At 40.0% G+C, this 17,537-nt stretch overlaps 2 protein-coding genes across 3 annotated transcripts in view; one reads left to right on the plus strand and one right to left on the minus strand.

Moving 5' to 3' along the window:
* Nucleotides 1-3,419, minus strand: part of LOC121446295 (C2 domain-containing protein 3-like) — a 98,508-nt gene extending 95,089 nt beyond the window's left edge. For both annotated transcript variants that reach the window (XM_041648829.1, XM_041648836.1), the window contains exons 1-2: nt 3,192-3,419; nt 530-799 (exon numbers count right to left, since the gene is read on the minus strand). In XM_041648829.1, the coding sequence (XP_041504763.1) occupies nt 530-799; nt 3,192-3,246 (325 nt within the window). In that variant the 5' untranslated portion in view covers nt 3,247-3,419. The remainder of the gene's footprint in view (nt 1-529; nt 800-3,191) is intronic.
* Nucleotides 3,420-3,709: 290 nt separating this feature from the next.
* The window catches only part of LOC121453287 (protein phosphatase methylesterase 1), a 42,439-nt gene continuing 28,611 nt past the window's right edge, over nt 3,710-17,537 (plus strand). Inside the window, exon 1 of the mRNA XM_041659940.1 lies at nt 3,710-3,970. Within this exon, the coding sequence (XP_041515874.1) occupies nt 3,870-3,970 (101 nt within the window). The 5' untranslated portion in view covers nt 3,710-3,869. The remainder of the gene's footprint in view (nt 3,971-17,537) is intronic.

The raw sequence follows: 17,537 nt of genomic DNA on the forward strand, positions 1-17,537 counted from the left end.
CAAACTTAACTGTCTGGACTTCAAATCTGTGTCCTTTCAACTCAACCAGGCTGCTTCTTCATGAAAACACCCAGACAGTCAAGGGGTAGCTGTCTGATCTCACTTCATAGCAAATAGGGCCTGAAATGTGAAGGCACTTTCCTCAACTCCTACAGTTCCTAACACGAACTTTTCAGATGAAATATAGCTATCTAACAGGATGTACAAATAAGTGCATGACTGCTGATTCCTGTATTAAAGGACACCCTTTTTTTCTTACTGACCTGCTAACCCTTTTCATTTGAGGATTTAATAAATATCATTTTCATTTAGATTTATCATCTTTCTGAAATCTGATAAGTTTCAAAGTTAGTATTATGAACACAGCACTAAAAAGTAGTGGCAAGATCTAAAGATATTAGTCTCTGTCCCTGACTGTATGATCGTGGCAGGTAAGACACTTTAAAGATAGTCTTTGCTGAAATAATAGACTGCTGACAGTAAGCAGGTTTCATACCAGGTTTGCAGTTAAGACAAAACACAAGCATACCTGTTAGATATGAGGTGAACTGCTTTGGACCACAACGGATAGCATAACGGGTAGTTGTTCTCACAACTTTTGGTTCAGTCTGCAATGCATCCCTGGGACAAAAGAGGGTTCCGTCTGACGTTTCTCCCCACCATCTTACTCGGACAAGTACAGAAGTGGGAGGCTTCGCAATCTTCCATACGACTTTATTAATAGTAAGCTTGAGAAAGCAGCGCAACTGCCCTTCAACCAGAGGTGGTAGGCTTGTTGATGGTGAGATGTCACTCAAACCTATGGAAGAACACAACAAAACTGAGTTAAAATCTAGACTAACTGTGGAAAATGGGTTGGTTTTTTTTTCTTTTGTTTTCTTTTGAGACAGGATCTCATTAGATAGTCCTGTGTAGCATGAATATGAAAAACCCAGAGATGAATATTGGGGTTCAACCCAACAACCAGAAAAGCAAGGCAGTCACTAGAGAAGTCTTAACCCTATCAAGGCTGGGCGAAACCAACTAAGCCCCTCTCTCTCCTTTCATTTTATATTCCCTCTAGTGCTGGGATTAAGGTTGTGTGACTCCCTAGTACTGGGATTAAAGGTGTAGGCCACTACCACCTGGATGTGTATTTTGTATAGCCCAGGATGGCCTTGAATTTACAGAGATCTGTCTGCCTCTGTCTCCCAAATATTGGAATTAAAGGTGTGTGCCACCATGGCCTGACTGACCTCTAGTGACTTAGCTTTGCCCTTTTGATCTTTAGGCAAGCTTTATTTATTAAAACATAAGTAAAATACCACTACAGTCCTAGCTTGTCTATAACTTATTATAGATCAGGCTGGCCTCAAGCTCACAGAGATCCACCTACCTCTGAATCCTGAGAGCTGGGGTATATCACCACATCGTAATAGGATCTTCAAACAAAAAGTAAAACTACTTAGTGTCTACAGAGAAGGCTTTTCCTACCTGTTCTAATACTGAGAAGTCACTAAAAAACAGCCTACCTGGTCACCTATACGAGCTGGACACCTTAAGAGGACTTAGGCTGCATTCGTGTTTGTTTAAGTAAGGAACAGTCCAAGTAAGGCTGTCAATCCAAACTTTGCTTTAATTGAAAGGTACTATTTGAAAAACACTAACATGATTATTCAAGTGGACAGAGTTTTTAAATCTCAGTAGTTGGAAGTTTTGTTAAATACTTGGCAATTTCACAGTTAAGATATAGTATCTCATTCTTATTTTAAAACAGTCATTGAACATGAAACAGTAGTTCCCCTGACACACAATTTAGTGTGTATCAACACAACTTAGAATTTCAGCAAAGACCATCTTAAATTGTCTTTGCTGTCAAGATCATACAATTAAGGACAGAGATTTTATCTTTAGATTTGCTACTATTTCTTAGTTCTGGGCTCATAACTTTTATTAACTTTGAATTTTACTAAGATTTCAAAGAGATGATGAATCAAAATGTGAATAAACAAATAAATACAACCCTGGTTTTCCTTTCAGTCAGCACCTATTCTGAAAGATTTAGAGAAGACTTTAAAAAAAAAATACTTGAGAGGCTATGGCGGAGGACCTCAAGTACAATGTCAACCTGCCTGAGGTCTACAGGGAGATCCTGTCTCAGAAAAATAAAACCATTTATGTATACACCTTTCCATCTCTCATTTTCCTTGGGAAGAGATCATATGTCATAAGAAAAAAATACTGAAATCTATCTGATCAGAAATCAATAAAAACAGTTCTTTTTTACAAAATAATTTGTGCTGTGTATAGTGGAGAAAAGATCCGCCACAAATTGCAGGGATAATCTGTTGAAAGGTAAGTTTACGCATATAGATGCATGTAATACATGTACATATTACATATATACGCATATGTCATATCAAGGTCATTCAATACTTCTACTGTATTTCTACTTTGACTTTGTTCTCATCACCTGACGCTTGACTGGTTTGACACAGGGAACACCAGCAACGGACATCTTTCTTCTCAGAACCTCCATCATTCCTGGCAGGAAAGGCATGACCTCAAAATTGCCTTGTTGATCTTTAGATAGCTTGCACAGATTCCTTCCTAGCCTGTGGCTTGAGTTCAGTCCCCAACCTGATGTCTAATGTACCACCACTGTTCTCAACAGCACCATCCCCACTAGGAGACAACTGTAATTTCAAAAGTCAGGGTCACCCAATGTGACACGTTTAAGGTAGCACATATTTAATTTTCAGTTTCATGATCTGCTCTGAATTCCTGAGTAAATGCGGTCACTCGGGCTAACAATCCCTATTCTTCTGGTCAGCGTGGGTTACTGATTTAACGAAGTCCTATACTACCCTTTCAACATTTCAGGTTCTTCGTTCAGAATATATGTATATCCTTTCCTCCTACTCCAAATCCTACTACCACACATAATTTATCATTACCATAAAAGACACTCTTATTTTGTTGTTCTCCTATCCGTAGCTATTAATCCTCACTTTGACTCATTTATGAACCCACGAGCACTATTTCCTTCCCATTCTTCAAAAAAAAAAAAAAAATCCCCTCTTTTAACTTTCTAGTTCCCTGAATATTCTTCTGTTTCGTCCTCTTTTGTTTTGTTTATCCGGTGCGGATGTAGGTCTCAGAAGTCCTTTCGCCCTTTTATGCGTTCCTCAACCTTGGACAGATAAAGTTACCTCTCTTCTTGCGACCACGGCCGCCCCCAGGCCCTTGGCCTTTCCGTTGTTTCATGCCGAGTCCGGGCCCTTCGAGACCACCTCAACGCAGGTGCCAGCTCCTAAGCTGTTAGCTCCCGCCATGCCTTCCCACGGCGCCTGCGTTCCCCGGCAACGGGCGCCGCTGGGAAGCCGGGGACGCAGGAAGAAGCAACTCTTTCTCCAACAGTTCCCGCAAAGCGGTGCCAAGGGAAAGCGCCAATACGCTTTCCAGCGAGTAGACTACAACACCCAGAATGCTTTGCTTCCCTACCTTTGCGAGGTTGCGCCAGGGCACCGGCAGTTGCGCAAGCGTAAAGCGATGCACAATTTGAGGACTTCATTGTCCAGCATGCATTGCCTTCAGGAGGACGCCTTTTTCCGGTGAGGGATGTCGTGTTCTCTGATAGGACTCTAAGTGAACCGCAGACTCCGTTACCCAGTTTCCTTTGTGCGAAGGCTGTTGCGCACTTCCGGTGGAAGCGCCGAGGCGAGGGGGCGGGGTTTACCGATGTAGTGGGCGGTAGGCGGCGCTGCCGGTGTCTGGGTGCTGTCCAAAGGCGACTAGGCGTCGTTAGAGGAGTGAGCTGTGACCGGTTGTGCTGCACGTATCGTGGGACAGAGCTTCGGACACTGTTGTCGACGTGTGGTCTTCCCTTGATGTCGGCCCTCGAAAAAAGCATGCACCTCGGCCGCCTACCCTCTCGCCCTCCTCTGCCCGGCAGCGGGGGCAGTCAAAGCGGAGCCAAGATGCGGATGGGGTACGTGACCTGTACCTCTCTCCCAGGAGACCAGGCCCAGGCCATTGGAGAATGGTGTCTGGGCGTTCCGAGTACCATGGGAAGGGACGCTGTGATTTGGAGGAAATGCTGGCGTTGGCCTGGAGATGCTTAGATGGAGTAGAAGGTAGATTCGGGGACTAGGTGAGGCGCTAAGGGAATAGACATTGGAGGACGGATAACGTTGAAGAGAGAGAGAGAGAGAGAGGTATAAGGACAAGGTTGAGAAAGATGAAAGGATAATTTAAGAGATGACGGGCAGCAACTCCAGAAGTGATGAGATTGGAGATAGAGTGAAATCTACCATAGTTGAGGGGAATAGGGAACGACTGAGAGAAAAGTTGAGGGGAACTGGTGGGTCAAGTAAGTTGTCCAGGAGAAAGAAGGCTTTCACCTGAGGGGTATAGAAAAATGTCTGAGGTAAAAACGAAGGAGTGGAAGGTTCTAGAAAAAGTTCCCAGAAGTGTGAGAGTCGGAATCAGAAAATGAGGGGGGTGAACTGGAGAGCTTGGGGAATAGGCCTAAGGAGAGTTAGAAAACATGGCCAGGAGACTGTTAAAGGGAGTGAACCAAGAAGCTAGCGAAATAGGTGGGGTATGATGAAAAGGGCGGCTGAATTTGGAACAGTGACCATTGATATCCAGAGACTGAGAAGGGGAGAAACTTGGATTAGGGTTGTTAAATGGAAGCACTGGGGAGGTAGAATCTGGGAAGCTTCAAGAGAAAGATTTGGGCAGGTTTTTTTTTTGTTTTGTTTTGTTTTGTTTTTTTCTAAGCAAATGGAACCTGAGGGAAACTATGTACTGGTCTAAAGATTTAGAGTCAGTGAAGCACTGGGTGTAGCCACTTAAGAGTAATATGGGGGGGGCAGTTTGTTGGAAAAGGGAGTAGTGTGTGAGAGAGATTTTAAAAAACATTTATTCCTATTTGTGGTTTTGAGTATGGAACCCAGAACTAGACAGTTGCCACATCACTGAGCTACACTTCCAACTTAGCAGCTGAGTTCATGAGAGAAGCTTTGGAAATTTAGGTCCTTGGCAGGCCTGTGCCAAGTTCCAGGAAATGTGGCTGCTGGAGAAAGCATGATAGTTGAATATACTAAAGAGAGTTGCTAGAAAGTAGAGAGAATTGAGTAGCCATTGGGTCATTTACACGGTTACTGATTATAAAAGGAAAAGAGGTATATGTTGTACTTGGAATTCAAGTGATAAACTGGTAGATTTTCCTGGGGAAAGGATTACCAAAGAGATACATTCAGTTCCAAAGAAGTAGTGTGTCCAAAAACTGCTCAAAAGATAACAGGCGTAGATGTACTGTGAAGGTTGATTTTTTTTTTTTTTTGGAATGGACAGAAAGAGAATTCTGCAAAGTGTGTGTGTGTGTGTGTGTGTGTGTGTGTAGAGAGAGAGAGAGGAGAGAGAGATTGGTTGGGAAAATCAGAATCAAGAGACCTATAATAGAAAAAAGAAAACACTTTTGACTGAAGATAGAATAAGGGAAGCACACTAGAAGGGGAAATGAAAGGCTTGTTACAAGATAAAGTAAAGGTTGGTCATGAAAAGACAAAGATTGAGCTTTTAACATGAGTAAAGGAATTTGGAAGCTGACCTACACCATTATTTGGGGAATTATCCTTAAAATTAATATAAAATTAATGTAATAATTTTTTTTAGTGTGTGTTTTTTTGTTTTGTTTTGATTTTGTTTTTGTTTTTGTGAGGCATGGTCTCAATGTATAGCTAAGCCTAATTTTTAATTCATGATTGTCCTGCCACACCTGGCTTAATGTCTGTTTTCCTAACTACAATTCCATCTTTTAGTATACTGGTCTTCATCTGTACAAATATATCTAAATGCTAGTTTCTAAAAACAGTTTTATGTGCTTCAGGTAAGTGTAAGTAGACCTCAGCTCCTTGCTGTATCAAAATAAATTTTCTGAAAATTAAGAATTGGTGGACAATACCAAGAGAAAAATCTGTTCATTAAAGGATTTTATCTTTTTTTTTTTCTTTTTTTGGTTTTTCGAGACAGGGTTTCTTTGTAGCTTTGGAGCCTGTCCTGGAACTAGCTCTTGTAGACCAGGCTGGCCTCGAACTCACAGAGATCCACCTGCCTCTGCCTCCCGAGTGCTGGAATTAAAGGTGTGTGCCACCACCACCGGGCCACTTTATCCTTTTTAAATTGATGCTTTGGTTTTATTGATTTAGGTCATTGCTTATTCTAGAAAATATAATGCTTTAGAAAGATTCTCATTCATATTCATATTCCCCCCCCCCCCCTCTCTCTCTCTCTCTCTCTCTCAATGGTTTTGCTTATAGCCCAGGTTGGCCTGGAATTGATCCTCCTACCTCGACCACCTATGTACTAAGATTACAGGTGTCCAGGACAGGCTCCAAAACCACAGAGAAACCCTGTCTCAAAAAACCCAAAAAAAAAAAAAAAAAAAAAAAGATTACAGGTGTATGCCACCAAACCCTGCAGAACAATGCTTTGTGGTCATAGTGTTAGGACGAGAAGAACAGATGTTGATGAATTGTATGTGGTCCTCAAGTACTATTTTCCTTTTCTGCTTCCTTGTCGGTACATAGCATTTTAATAGTAAAGGAGACTGTTTATCTTAAAATCGTAAAGCTGAAAGAAAATTTAGAAACTGCCCCATTTTACCACTGTGTCTTGTGGATGAGAAACCCGAGAATCCTGGAAGTCTGTATTTTTGCTGTAAAGTAGACTCAAAGGCAGAGGAAGTATTTTATTTAAAGTAAATGTTGAAACCAAGTTTCAACTATTCCTGTTACTAAATAAGGTGCACTTAAAAGTTAATTGATAGGACTCTAGGTAGTACAATTAGGTGTCTAGAGACCTATTGATTTAATTCATGGTTATCACCCAGCTTGTGCTTAATTTGTGTATGTTGTCACTCTAAGATTCCTCTTTATTAGTTCTCATTTGACAAAACTCATTTCTGTCCGTTTCAAAGCATCCTTTTTTATTTCTCCTTCTACTTGCTTTTTACTTAGCACTTTTCTCTGCCTTGGTTTGACGGATACAAGGTCTTACTGGGTAGTCCTGGCTGACCTGGAAGCACTATTTGTAGACCAGGCTGATCTTGAACTTGGAGGATCCTCCTGCATTTGCCACCCCCCCCCCAAGTGCTGGGATTGTAAACATTGACCCCCACACCTGTTTTTTGTTTGTTTTTTGCAACAGAGTCTCAGGCTGGCCCAAATTCTAAGCAGTCCTCTTTCTTTAGCTCCCTAGTTCTGGGATTAGAAGGGTTTACCATAACTCTCTTGCCTCATTTTCACTAAACTTTATGTACATTTGTTCTGATTTTATGAATTCCAAGTTTATGAACTTTCTTGAGTTTCCATCATTTGGTTTTTAAAATTGTACTTGGAAGTTCCAGTATATTAATGGATACTATAGTAATAACAGTTAATTTAAAAAATGTTTTGCATTGTCATCACAACTTTTTTATGTTATTTGGTTTAATCTATTTACAACCCTACAAAATAGACCCTTCCCCACTTATGGCTAAGAGAATTTTGTATCAGATCAAAAGTCACCTAACTAGCATGTGGTATAACTAGCTTCAACTGTTAGGATCCTTTCGTTTTTCAAGTACAGCAGTGCTGCTCTTGGGTGAGGACTGTCATCCTGGTGGTATAAAATTCCTTAATAGATGCTCTTGGGTAACACAGTCATGTAGTTGTTTGAATTTATTACAGCTTTTGAAGCTACTCTCATTAAATTGGATTGGATCCTTACTTGCCTTGCAGCCCTGTTATACTTGGGGAGTATCTCTTAAAACTGCTGGAGTGCACACCATTTCCATCGGAAAGACTATAGGTAGTAAAGCTATTCGTTATTCAACTTGTTTATGCCTTATCAATGGCATAATTTATGCTTTTAAAATATTATGTGGATGTGTGTGGGTATACATATGAATGCAAGTCCCCGTGGTGGCACAAGAGGGCTTCAGATCCCCTAGAGCTAGAGTTACAAGTGGTTGTAGGCTACCTAATGTGGATGCTGGGATCTGAACTCCCATCTGTCGTAAGAGCAAGAAGTGCTCTTACCTGCTAAGCCATCTCTCCAGCCCCAATACTATTTATTTTAAAATACTGCTAATGAGGGCATCTGAAAAGCAGCACTGCCTTGATTGAAGTGGGTGACTGCAATTAAACTTTAGTATTAGCCTCTGCTGCAAAATTCCTTGTCAAGTTTGTGAAGTTCGTGCCTCATCAGTAACTCTCCAAGTTACTCCAAGATCTTCAAGTCTATTAAGCCTATTTATATTTGAAAAATTAGCTTAAAATTTGAAACTTACGTTTCTTTTTTATTATTCTCTGAGGATAGAAGTTTTCTCCCTCTCCTCTTGCCTTGGTTGACTGTATAATTCATTTGGTTATCTCCTGATAGGAACCACACTTTGTGGCTGTTTGGCCCTTGTAGATATAGCACTTACCCATTATCTGACATAACCATTGCTAATCTGCCTCTTCCTCAAGAACTTCTTTAGGATAGAATTTTTTTTTCAGATTTTGCTATGATACCTTTTAAAAAATAACTTCATATTTATTAATTTAGTTTATATATGCATATAAACTATATATATATATATATATATATATATATATATATATGCATGTGGAAGGTTAGAGACCCACTTACAAGACTGGAGCTCCCCTTCCACACTGTGGGTCCTAGGAAAGAGCTCAGGTCAGCAAACTAAGTAGAAGGTACTTTCCCTGGTGGGCCATCCCCAGCCCTCTCTGATAATTTAAGTGATGGCCATTGATAGAGAGACCTCATCCTAAGAATAATCTTCCTTCCCCACTGGTACCTTGAAGATGGTATAACCAGAGCTGTATTTTCTTTTTTTTTTCTTTGAAAGTTTGTTAAACTTCATGGAGTAATAGAATTTGTACTTTAGTTCAACAGATTGTAGGTACAGTAGGAGTGTCTATAAAACATTCTATAAGATTTGTAAGTATAAGCTTATGCTTGTTACTATTTGGTCTCTTTAGTGTAAGGATCCATTCCTGATTATCGTTTTTAAATTAATTAATTAATTTATTTTGAGATAGAGTTTCCCTGTGTAGCCTTGGGTGTCCTAGAAATGGCTCTGTAAATCAGTCTGGCCTCACCTCAACCTTAGAGACCTGCCTGCCAAGTATCTTTTCTTCTTTAATTCCCCTAACCCAAAAGCAAGTCCATACAAGATAGTACTTATCTATTAGCAGTTACCTCTACACTAGCTTCACTTTATAGTACTATTAGTTATCTCCACACTAGCTTCACTTTATAGTACTATCTATGAGCACTAGAGTACTATCTATCTCTGCACTGGCTTCACTTTATAGAACTCTTAGTTATCTGTGCACTGGCTTCTCTTTATACTACTATTAGTTATCTCTGCACTAGCTTATCTTTATAGTACTATTAGTTATCTCTGCACTAGCTTCACTTTATAGGATCATTTTTTTCTGTCCTTACCCTGTTCATCTCTTGTTCTCTGACTGAAAACTATTTTGTAAGGAGGTGCCACCTACACACTGGTGACTCTTCCAAGTTTAGGGACTGGATCAAGCTATACACTTTTAAATGGAAGCATCAGAAGCTCTTCATAATTATCTCAGACAATGGCATTAGCACTTTATTTATTGGTTGATGGTGAGTATTGAACTCATGCTGCATGCATTCCAATTAAGTTCCTTTCCTCTGAGCTACACGACCAGTCCACTGAAGGTGTTTGCACGTGCCAACTGCTAGCTTTATTTTGCTTGTGGTCTCTTTTCCTTCACTTTATGAACTCCTACTCTTGTGAAGCTCTTTGAGACTACTCCAGCGTTTTGTTTTTCTCTCCCTCCACTTGAGCATCTATAACATGGTTGTCATTTCCACTCACTTGCTAATTTTTCTGTGTTAGTAGTTGGTTTTGTTCTTTTTCATTGTTACTGTGTCAACCTTATGTGTGGTAAACTAATGCAAGTTGATTGTTAATGCTTATAAAATTCAAACTCCTGGAGTGCAAAAGGTTTTCTTTCCTTCCATAGTAGCAAGTTAAATAAATACTTTTATAAATTTGGTGAATGCATAACATTTCAAATGAATCTAAAGGTTTTGCTGATCAGTGCAGCTTCCTATTCTGTCCTGCTGGCTGCTGCCTTGTGGCATCTGTCATTTATACATGGGGCCTCAGAATGTCTGTCACAGACCTTGAGCTCTTCTGATGTAGGGTGAAAGAAACCATTCAGTGGATGGATTTGTGCGCCAATAATACTTTATTTGTAGACAATGTGGTTTGAGTATCAACTGCTGTTCTTTGCTCTTGTTACTTTTGAACAACTGAATTGGAATCCAAAGCAACTTCCAACCTTGACCATAGGCAGTGGTGGCTCCTGCCTTTAATCCTAGCACTAGGGAGGCAGAAACAGCCAGATCTGTCTGTTCGAGGCCAGCCTGGTCTACAAGAGCTAGTTCCAGGACAGTCAGGGCTGTTACACAGAGAAACCCTGTCTTGAAAAACAAAAAAGAAACTAGTGGAATCCCAACCTTGACCATAAAATTTTCATATGCCATTAAGCAGTATCTCTCTCTCTTCCTATCTTTCGGACATAACTCACAGCTCAACTTGCCCACAAACTTGGTTCTCAACTCTATTTCAGTATCATTAGTTCAGTACTACTATCTTGTAGAAGAAAGAAGATAGATTTCAAAAAGCAAAATAGGATTCCTCTCTTGGCTTAATTAGCAATAATTAGAGCAATCTTCACTTGTTTTCTTAAATTGTATAAAACTAGTTTTACTCAGTTCTGAAGAGAAAGTCGGATTCTGTAAGTGCAGACTCACTATTTAAGGTGTAACAGTTTAATAGAACTTTGTTGTTTACTTTTGATCCTCCTGCCTCAGCCTCCCCAGTGCTGTAATCACAGGTGTGCGCCATAACATCTGGTTCAGTAATCACAGCTTTAAATCTCACTTCTGTTATGTCTGTTGCCTTTTCTCCCCATTTAAATTCAGAGTGACAGTGCTAAACTCTTGGAGAAAAAGCCATGTTTTCATTGTCTCTGTGTTGCTTGTTTCACCAGCAAATGTGAGTTCCAACTACATAACCATTTTGAAGCAAGTAAGTAAAATACAAAGGGAGTTTATACTTAAATAAGCAAATCAATCACAATTTTGTTGTTAGGAGAATAAAGAAAATATTGTTTATACAAAGCCCAATCAGTTGTCAAATGAACCTTTAAGATAAAGGGCTACCAATGAAATAGTGTCATAATACTTTATCACTTAGAATTCATTTTCTATTTGGGAATAAAAATTTCATACTTTATGTCAGCTCTGTTGAAGTGATCATATTTCACTTATGAGTGCATGCAGAAAGGGAAAGGGGAGCAAAATAAAACACAGTGCTTCTGACACATTTTCATATTTAGCCTTCACTCTTGTGAATCACTCTGACCAATATAGTTCTCTGCGCCTCACAGGAACATTGGCCATGGAGCGTCTCTTAAAACCAGACAGCAGCCCACACGCCAGCATCATGCTTATGTAAAATCATCTTACCTTTGACATCTATTGCTAAACTCATTTGACTGCACAATTAGCCTTCAAAGCATTCAGTTCTCAGGGTTAGAAAAGCATTTCACATTAGTCTCCAGGATTTTCTCCCAAGCTCTCAACACCTATCTTGAAATTTCTGGTTTTGCTGTTCACTCTCAATAGGCAGTCCCAATCCAGTTATGACTGTTCCTTGGCTACCTTCATTATTAAAACATTGCTATCTTAAAAATGAAAAGGAATGTTCCAGAATTGTTGGAGTAAAGACATTTCTGTTAGATTGCATTACACTGTTTATAGTGATTCTACATGTAAGCCACCTGTCTTAGTTAGGGTTCTTATTAATATGGTGAGGCCATGACCACAGCAACTTTTATAAAGAAAACATTTAATTGAGGTTAGCTTACTTACAGTTTCAGAGGTTTGGTCTGTTATCATCATGGTGGGGACCATGGCTGCATGTAGGTGTACATGGTGCTGGAGCAGAGAGTCTTACATCTTGCAGGCCATAGAAAGTTGACTGAGACACTGGATGGTATCCTGAGCATAGGAAATCTCAAAGCCCACTCCCACAGTGGCACACTTCATCAAACAAGTGTTTCACTTATTGTGACATACCTACTCCAACAAAGCCACGCTTCTTGATAGTGCCACCCCCTATAAGATTATGGGGCCAATTACATTCAAACTACCACATTCCATTCCCTGACCCCATAAGCTTTATAACAATATCATAATGTAAAATGCATTTAGTCCAACATCAAAAGTCCCCATAGTCTATCACAGTCTCAACGATGTTTAAAAGTTCAAAGTTTCTTCTGAGGTTCATGCAATCTCTTAACTGTAAGCCCCCGTAAAATAATTTTTTTTTTAAAGTTCACATATAATGGCACTGGATATTACAATTCCAAAACTAGGGAAGGGAGCAGAGTGATGAAATACTGGACCACAGCAAGACCAAAACCAACTAGGCAAACTCCATTCTGCATCGTCATGTTTGATGTTGAAATGCTCTTCAGATCTCCAACTTTTTTCAGCTTTGTTAACTGCAACACACTTCTTTCTCTTTGGCTGGTTCCACTCCTTGTTATCAGCTCTCATCAGTACCCAAAGTCTCTGTCATCTCTAACATCTTGGGGTAATTACTCCAAGGTAATCCAGGCTTCCGCTTCATAACTTCATGCAATAGCCTCTCTAGGCCTCACACCCCTGACTTATGCCTGGCCCCAGCAGCTTTATTCCATCACTCCTTTCTTCTGTCCTTAACTCTAAATCCAGGACCATGTTACCAAAAGCTGCCAAATTTGGCTGCTGGCTGAGGCTGGAACGTGGTCCGCTTGCTTAATTCCATCTTTACCAGCTTTCTCTTTTCCTTCACTGCCTGAGCTTGGCTCTCCTTGAACTTGCTGTGTAGACCAGGCTGGCCTCAAATTCAGAGATCCTCCAGCCTCTGCCTTCCCAGTGCTGGGATTAAAGGTGTGCCCCACTCACCCATCCAGCTCTAAGTTTTTCTTTAGTTCCTTTTCACAAGTTGGAAAGTCAGCTGGGTGGATCTTGCTCTGAGGTCACCACGCTCTTTATTCTATTTCTTAATCTGTTTATATCCTTGAACACAGTATTTAGCTCTATTCTACTTCCTGGTGCTCTATTTCTCCTCAAAATTTACATTGTATAGTTTACACTGCTCAGCCTGTGTTTTTTCATTATAAATCTATTAGAGTTACCACTAATATCCACATAACAGAGTCTATACTAGACTGTTTTAAGATTTCTTCTGCCAGTGGTGCACGCCTTTAATCTCAGCATAGGGGGAGGCAGAGGCAGACAGATCTCTGTGAGTTCAAGGCCAGCTTGGTCTACTGAGCCAGTTCCAGGACAGGGTCCAAAGCTACACACAGAAACCCTGTCTCAAAAAAAAACTAAACAGTGCCGGGCGGTGGTGGCGCACGCCTTTAATCCCAGCACTCGGGAGGCAGAGGCAGGCGGATCTCTGTGAGTTCGAGGCCAGCCTGGTCTACAAGAGCTAGTTCCAGGACAGGAACCAAAAAGCTACGGAGAAACCCTGTCTCGAAAAATTAAAAAAAAAAAAAAACTAAACAAACAGATGAATAAGTAAATAAGATTTCTTCTGCCAGTGGAATTAATCCAAAACTCTTCACTTTGGCCTCAGCCGACTCTCTGGACAAGGACAAAAAGCAGCCACTTTCTTCACCAGAATATCACAAGATCAGTCTCTAGGCCAACATACTAACATTCTTCTCCTAAGATCTCTTGTTCCCCACAGTTCATCAAATCACATTCCGCACAGCTGTCTTCCGGGCTCCTACTAGCATGGCCCATTAAGCAGCACTTAAAGCATTCCACTGCTTTCCTAACCCAAACTCCCAAAGTTCTTATTACTCCAAACAAAGCATAGTCAGGCCTATCACAGCAGTATTCCACTCCTGGTACCAGCTTCTATCTTAGGGTTTTTTATCCTACACCACCTCAGTTCCTACTCAAAACAGTACGAGGCTGGCCTTCTACAGTGTAAGAAAACAGAGCCACAGTTATGCCCGTAATGTAGTGAGGCCACATAGGTCATTCTAGTTCATTGAAAATATATGTTCATCCTTTTAAATTTTTGGTAAAAGAAGATAGTGATTATGTTGTCCTCATGTTTGGTGACTAGTGAAACAAATATAAGTCTTTCCCCCTAAATTAAAGTGGAAGCCTTGATTATCAAACATATCAAGTCTGACTCATCAGGCTGGAATTTCTGTGTATTAAGTGTCTTATGTGAAAATGATTTTCAGTGAAGTACTGTTTCACTTACTTGCTTGAAGCCACAATGTTTAAGTACTCCTGCTGCACATACCCTGTGTTGTCTAAATGCAAGACTGTGTATAAATCACTGTCATTTCCACTTTTGAGCTCCACAATGCATGGAATCTATATAATTTAATATTCTCATCAACAACAACACAGAATTAAGAATAGGACTTAGGATTTTCACAGGTGCAGTATATCAGTATTTATGATGGAATTCTTTTTTTAAAAAAGATTTATTTATTTATTATGTATACAACATTCATTTCATGTGTGCTTGCATGCCAGAAGAGGGCACCAGATCTCACCATAGGTGGCTGTGAGCCACCATGTGGTTGCCAGGAATTGAACTACAGGACCTCTCGAAGAGAGGTCAGTACTCTTAACCTCTGAGCCATCTCTCCAGCCCGATGGAATTCTTTTAAAGTGCCTCCTACGTTCTCTTTCTGGAAGTAGCCCTCGGTAAACCGGGGGGGAGAGAGAGATCCTTGCTTCTTCCTTCTTGCTCCATTCTCCTGCTTTGTCTCTCCATTATCATTTCAGTGACAAACCTTTGCTCTCTATCTTGAGCCTTGCTGAAAGGTACTCTGCTTCCTGCTACCCTTCCTTCTCTACAGTAGGGACAGGTTCTCTTTTACATCTTCCTGATGGGTTCTGGGCTTTATTGCCAGCTTTGATGGTTTCAAGAATAGAGAGCCTAATATTATTTAGAGGACAGTGTGGAGAACTGATAAGACAGTGACCCGAGAGTCTAACTCGTCTGCTTTCTGTGGTTTTAGAGAAGGTGTTTAACTTCCCTTTGTCTTAGTTTTGTCAGTTTTAAAAGTAAGAAAGTTGTTGTAGAAATTGTGTGCTTATCTTTGTTGTCCCCCCTCCCCAAGCCTAACACTTACTCAATTGTAGTAAATTGTAGTAATTTGGAAAAAGGAATAAAATCAAGTTAAGGAAGATAGAATACCAACAAAATTTAGGAAGATAGAAAACAAATGGAAGAATAGTAAGCCATTTAGAAGAGAAAAATGAAAGACAATTTGTAGGCAAATGAAAGCAACATGCTAATTTGTATCGCAGTCCCATAAAGGGGCATATGCCAAGAAATTGTGCTGAACTATATGGTAGATAGATTTGTATCTTTTTGAGGGTTCTCCATACTGATTTCCAGAGTGACTATACCAGTTTGTAGTCCCACTAACAGTGAATGAAAATCCCCCCCCCCCACACACACATCATTCCTCCATTGTTTATTGTCAGTTTTGTTGATCGCTGCCGCCCTGATTGGGACTAGATGAAATCGCCAAGTTGTTTTGATTTGCATTTCCCTAATTGCTAAAGTTACCAAACATTTTTGACTTACTTTGTAGCCACTGTAACATCTCATACGATGGGAATGCTATAGACGTGGTCATGCTGCACTATAAGACGACGACAAGGGCTTGTTTCCCTAAATATTAGAAGCACCTGTAACTGAAATCGGTAAAGAAAGAAGCTGCAGGCATGAACAACTGTCATTCTCTTGAATATACCTAAAAAACAGTGTAGAAACAAAGAACAGAAAAGGAGCAAAGAGCTACAAAAGCCTCATAGCAAATGCACGGTCCAAACATTTAGAGGAGGGACAGGATGGATACTCCACCGGTATTCTTCAGGCACAGATTCATGAAGCATGGCCAGGTCTGTAGTATTTCCACTAGCTCTGCTTAATCTGTTAAAAACAGACCATTTATTTTTAATTATTTCATTCTTGATGTCATATTTTTTTAATTTTCTACTATTTAAATATACAAAACAAGCCGGGCAGTGGTGGCGCTTGCCTTTAATCCCAGCACTCGGGAGGCAGAGGCAGGCGGATCTCTGTGATTTCGAGGCCAGCCTGGTCTACAAGAGCTAGTTCCAGGACAGAAACCAAAAGCTACGGAAAAACCCTGTCTCGAAAAAAACAAAAAAAATATAAATTCAAAACAGCCTGTATTTTGGTAATTTCAGCATGCAAAATCTTTATTGATTTGTTTCCTCATGTGTTTCATCCTTTTTTGTTGGATGTAGCCTTTTGCTTTGGCAGTTTCCCTCTGTCTCTGGTTCTGGGTCCAGATTGAAGGTTACCTATAATCACTTCTCAGAGCTTGTACCTGAGGAAATTGTGACTAAAAATCTTTTAATTATTGGAAATGAAATGTAAACTAAGATAACCAGACTTCAGAGCCATGCTGTTGTCCATGAAATGTACTTAACTCTCCACTCTGAAAGTAGCAGTTGTGTGGAAACTTCTTATAGATTTTCAGTAATCACAGCGTCTATGGGAAAGACTGTTCTGACCTCTGTTGTTTTGAGAGTCAGGTAATGTTTGTTTCTGTACTGAGCTGATTCTTTTCCTTACTCTTGTACTATAGGCTAGGTTAGGTTAGTTTAGTTTTGTGGTGTCTCATTTTCTTTATTGGAAACCTTACTAGGTTTAAGTAAAGGGGATTGTATTTATTAGCCTCCAAGCCATTTAATAGTAGTAATAATGGATATATACTTAGACACCAAGCTCAGTGTTATACTCACTTTGGCTCATTTCATTGTGTCAACAGATGGTAATTATTGATGTGTCAGGTTCTGTGAATGTATGGGGAATGTTCTTCCTCTCAGGGATCTCACATTGGTGCCAAGTTGGACTAACTGGAGAACTATGGCAAATATAGAACTAAAATATTTTTAGAAAAATGTATAAATAGAGCAAGCTAGTTTGAGAGTAATGAGTAGTAAGAAGACTATAATCCTCATACCAGCCTGTGTACAGCCCCATCAGACATGAAAAGGCTTGGCTTGTAGAAATTAAATGATACGTTTAATGTCACACAGGAAACACAGAATTGGATTATAAAAATAAATCTATTAGGTAACAAATGAAAAATGATTACAGGTTTAACAAATTTTATATATATAATTTTTTGTTTTGTTTTTTGAGATGGGGTTTCTCTGTAGCTTTTGGAGCCTGTCCTGGAACTAGCTCTTTTAGACCAGGCTGGCCTTGAACTCACGAGATCCACCTGCCTCTGCCTCCCTAGTGCTGGAATAAAAGGCGTGTGCCACCACCGCCCAGCTTTAACAAATAGTTTTAAAAAGTACATTATTTTGTCATTTTTTTTCTCTTTTCTCTAGGAAAAGGTTGTTGGAGGTCTATGGCTCTCGATACA

The sequence above is a fragment of the Microtus oregoni genome, unplaced genomic scaffold, assembly GCF_018167655.1.
Source record: "Microtus oregoni isolate MIOR12 unplaced genomic scaffold, Mior012 000000F_ref0000247, whole genome shotgun sequence".
NCBI lineage: Eukaryota > Metazoa > Chordata > Mammalia > Rodentia > Cricetidae > Microtus > Microtus oregoni.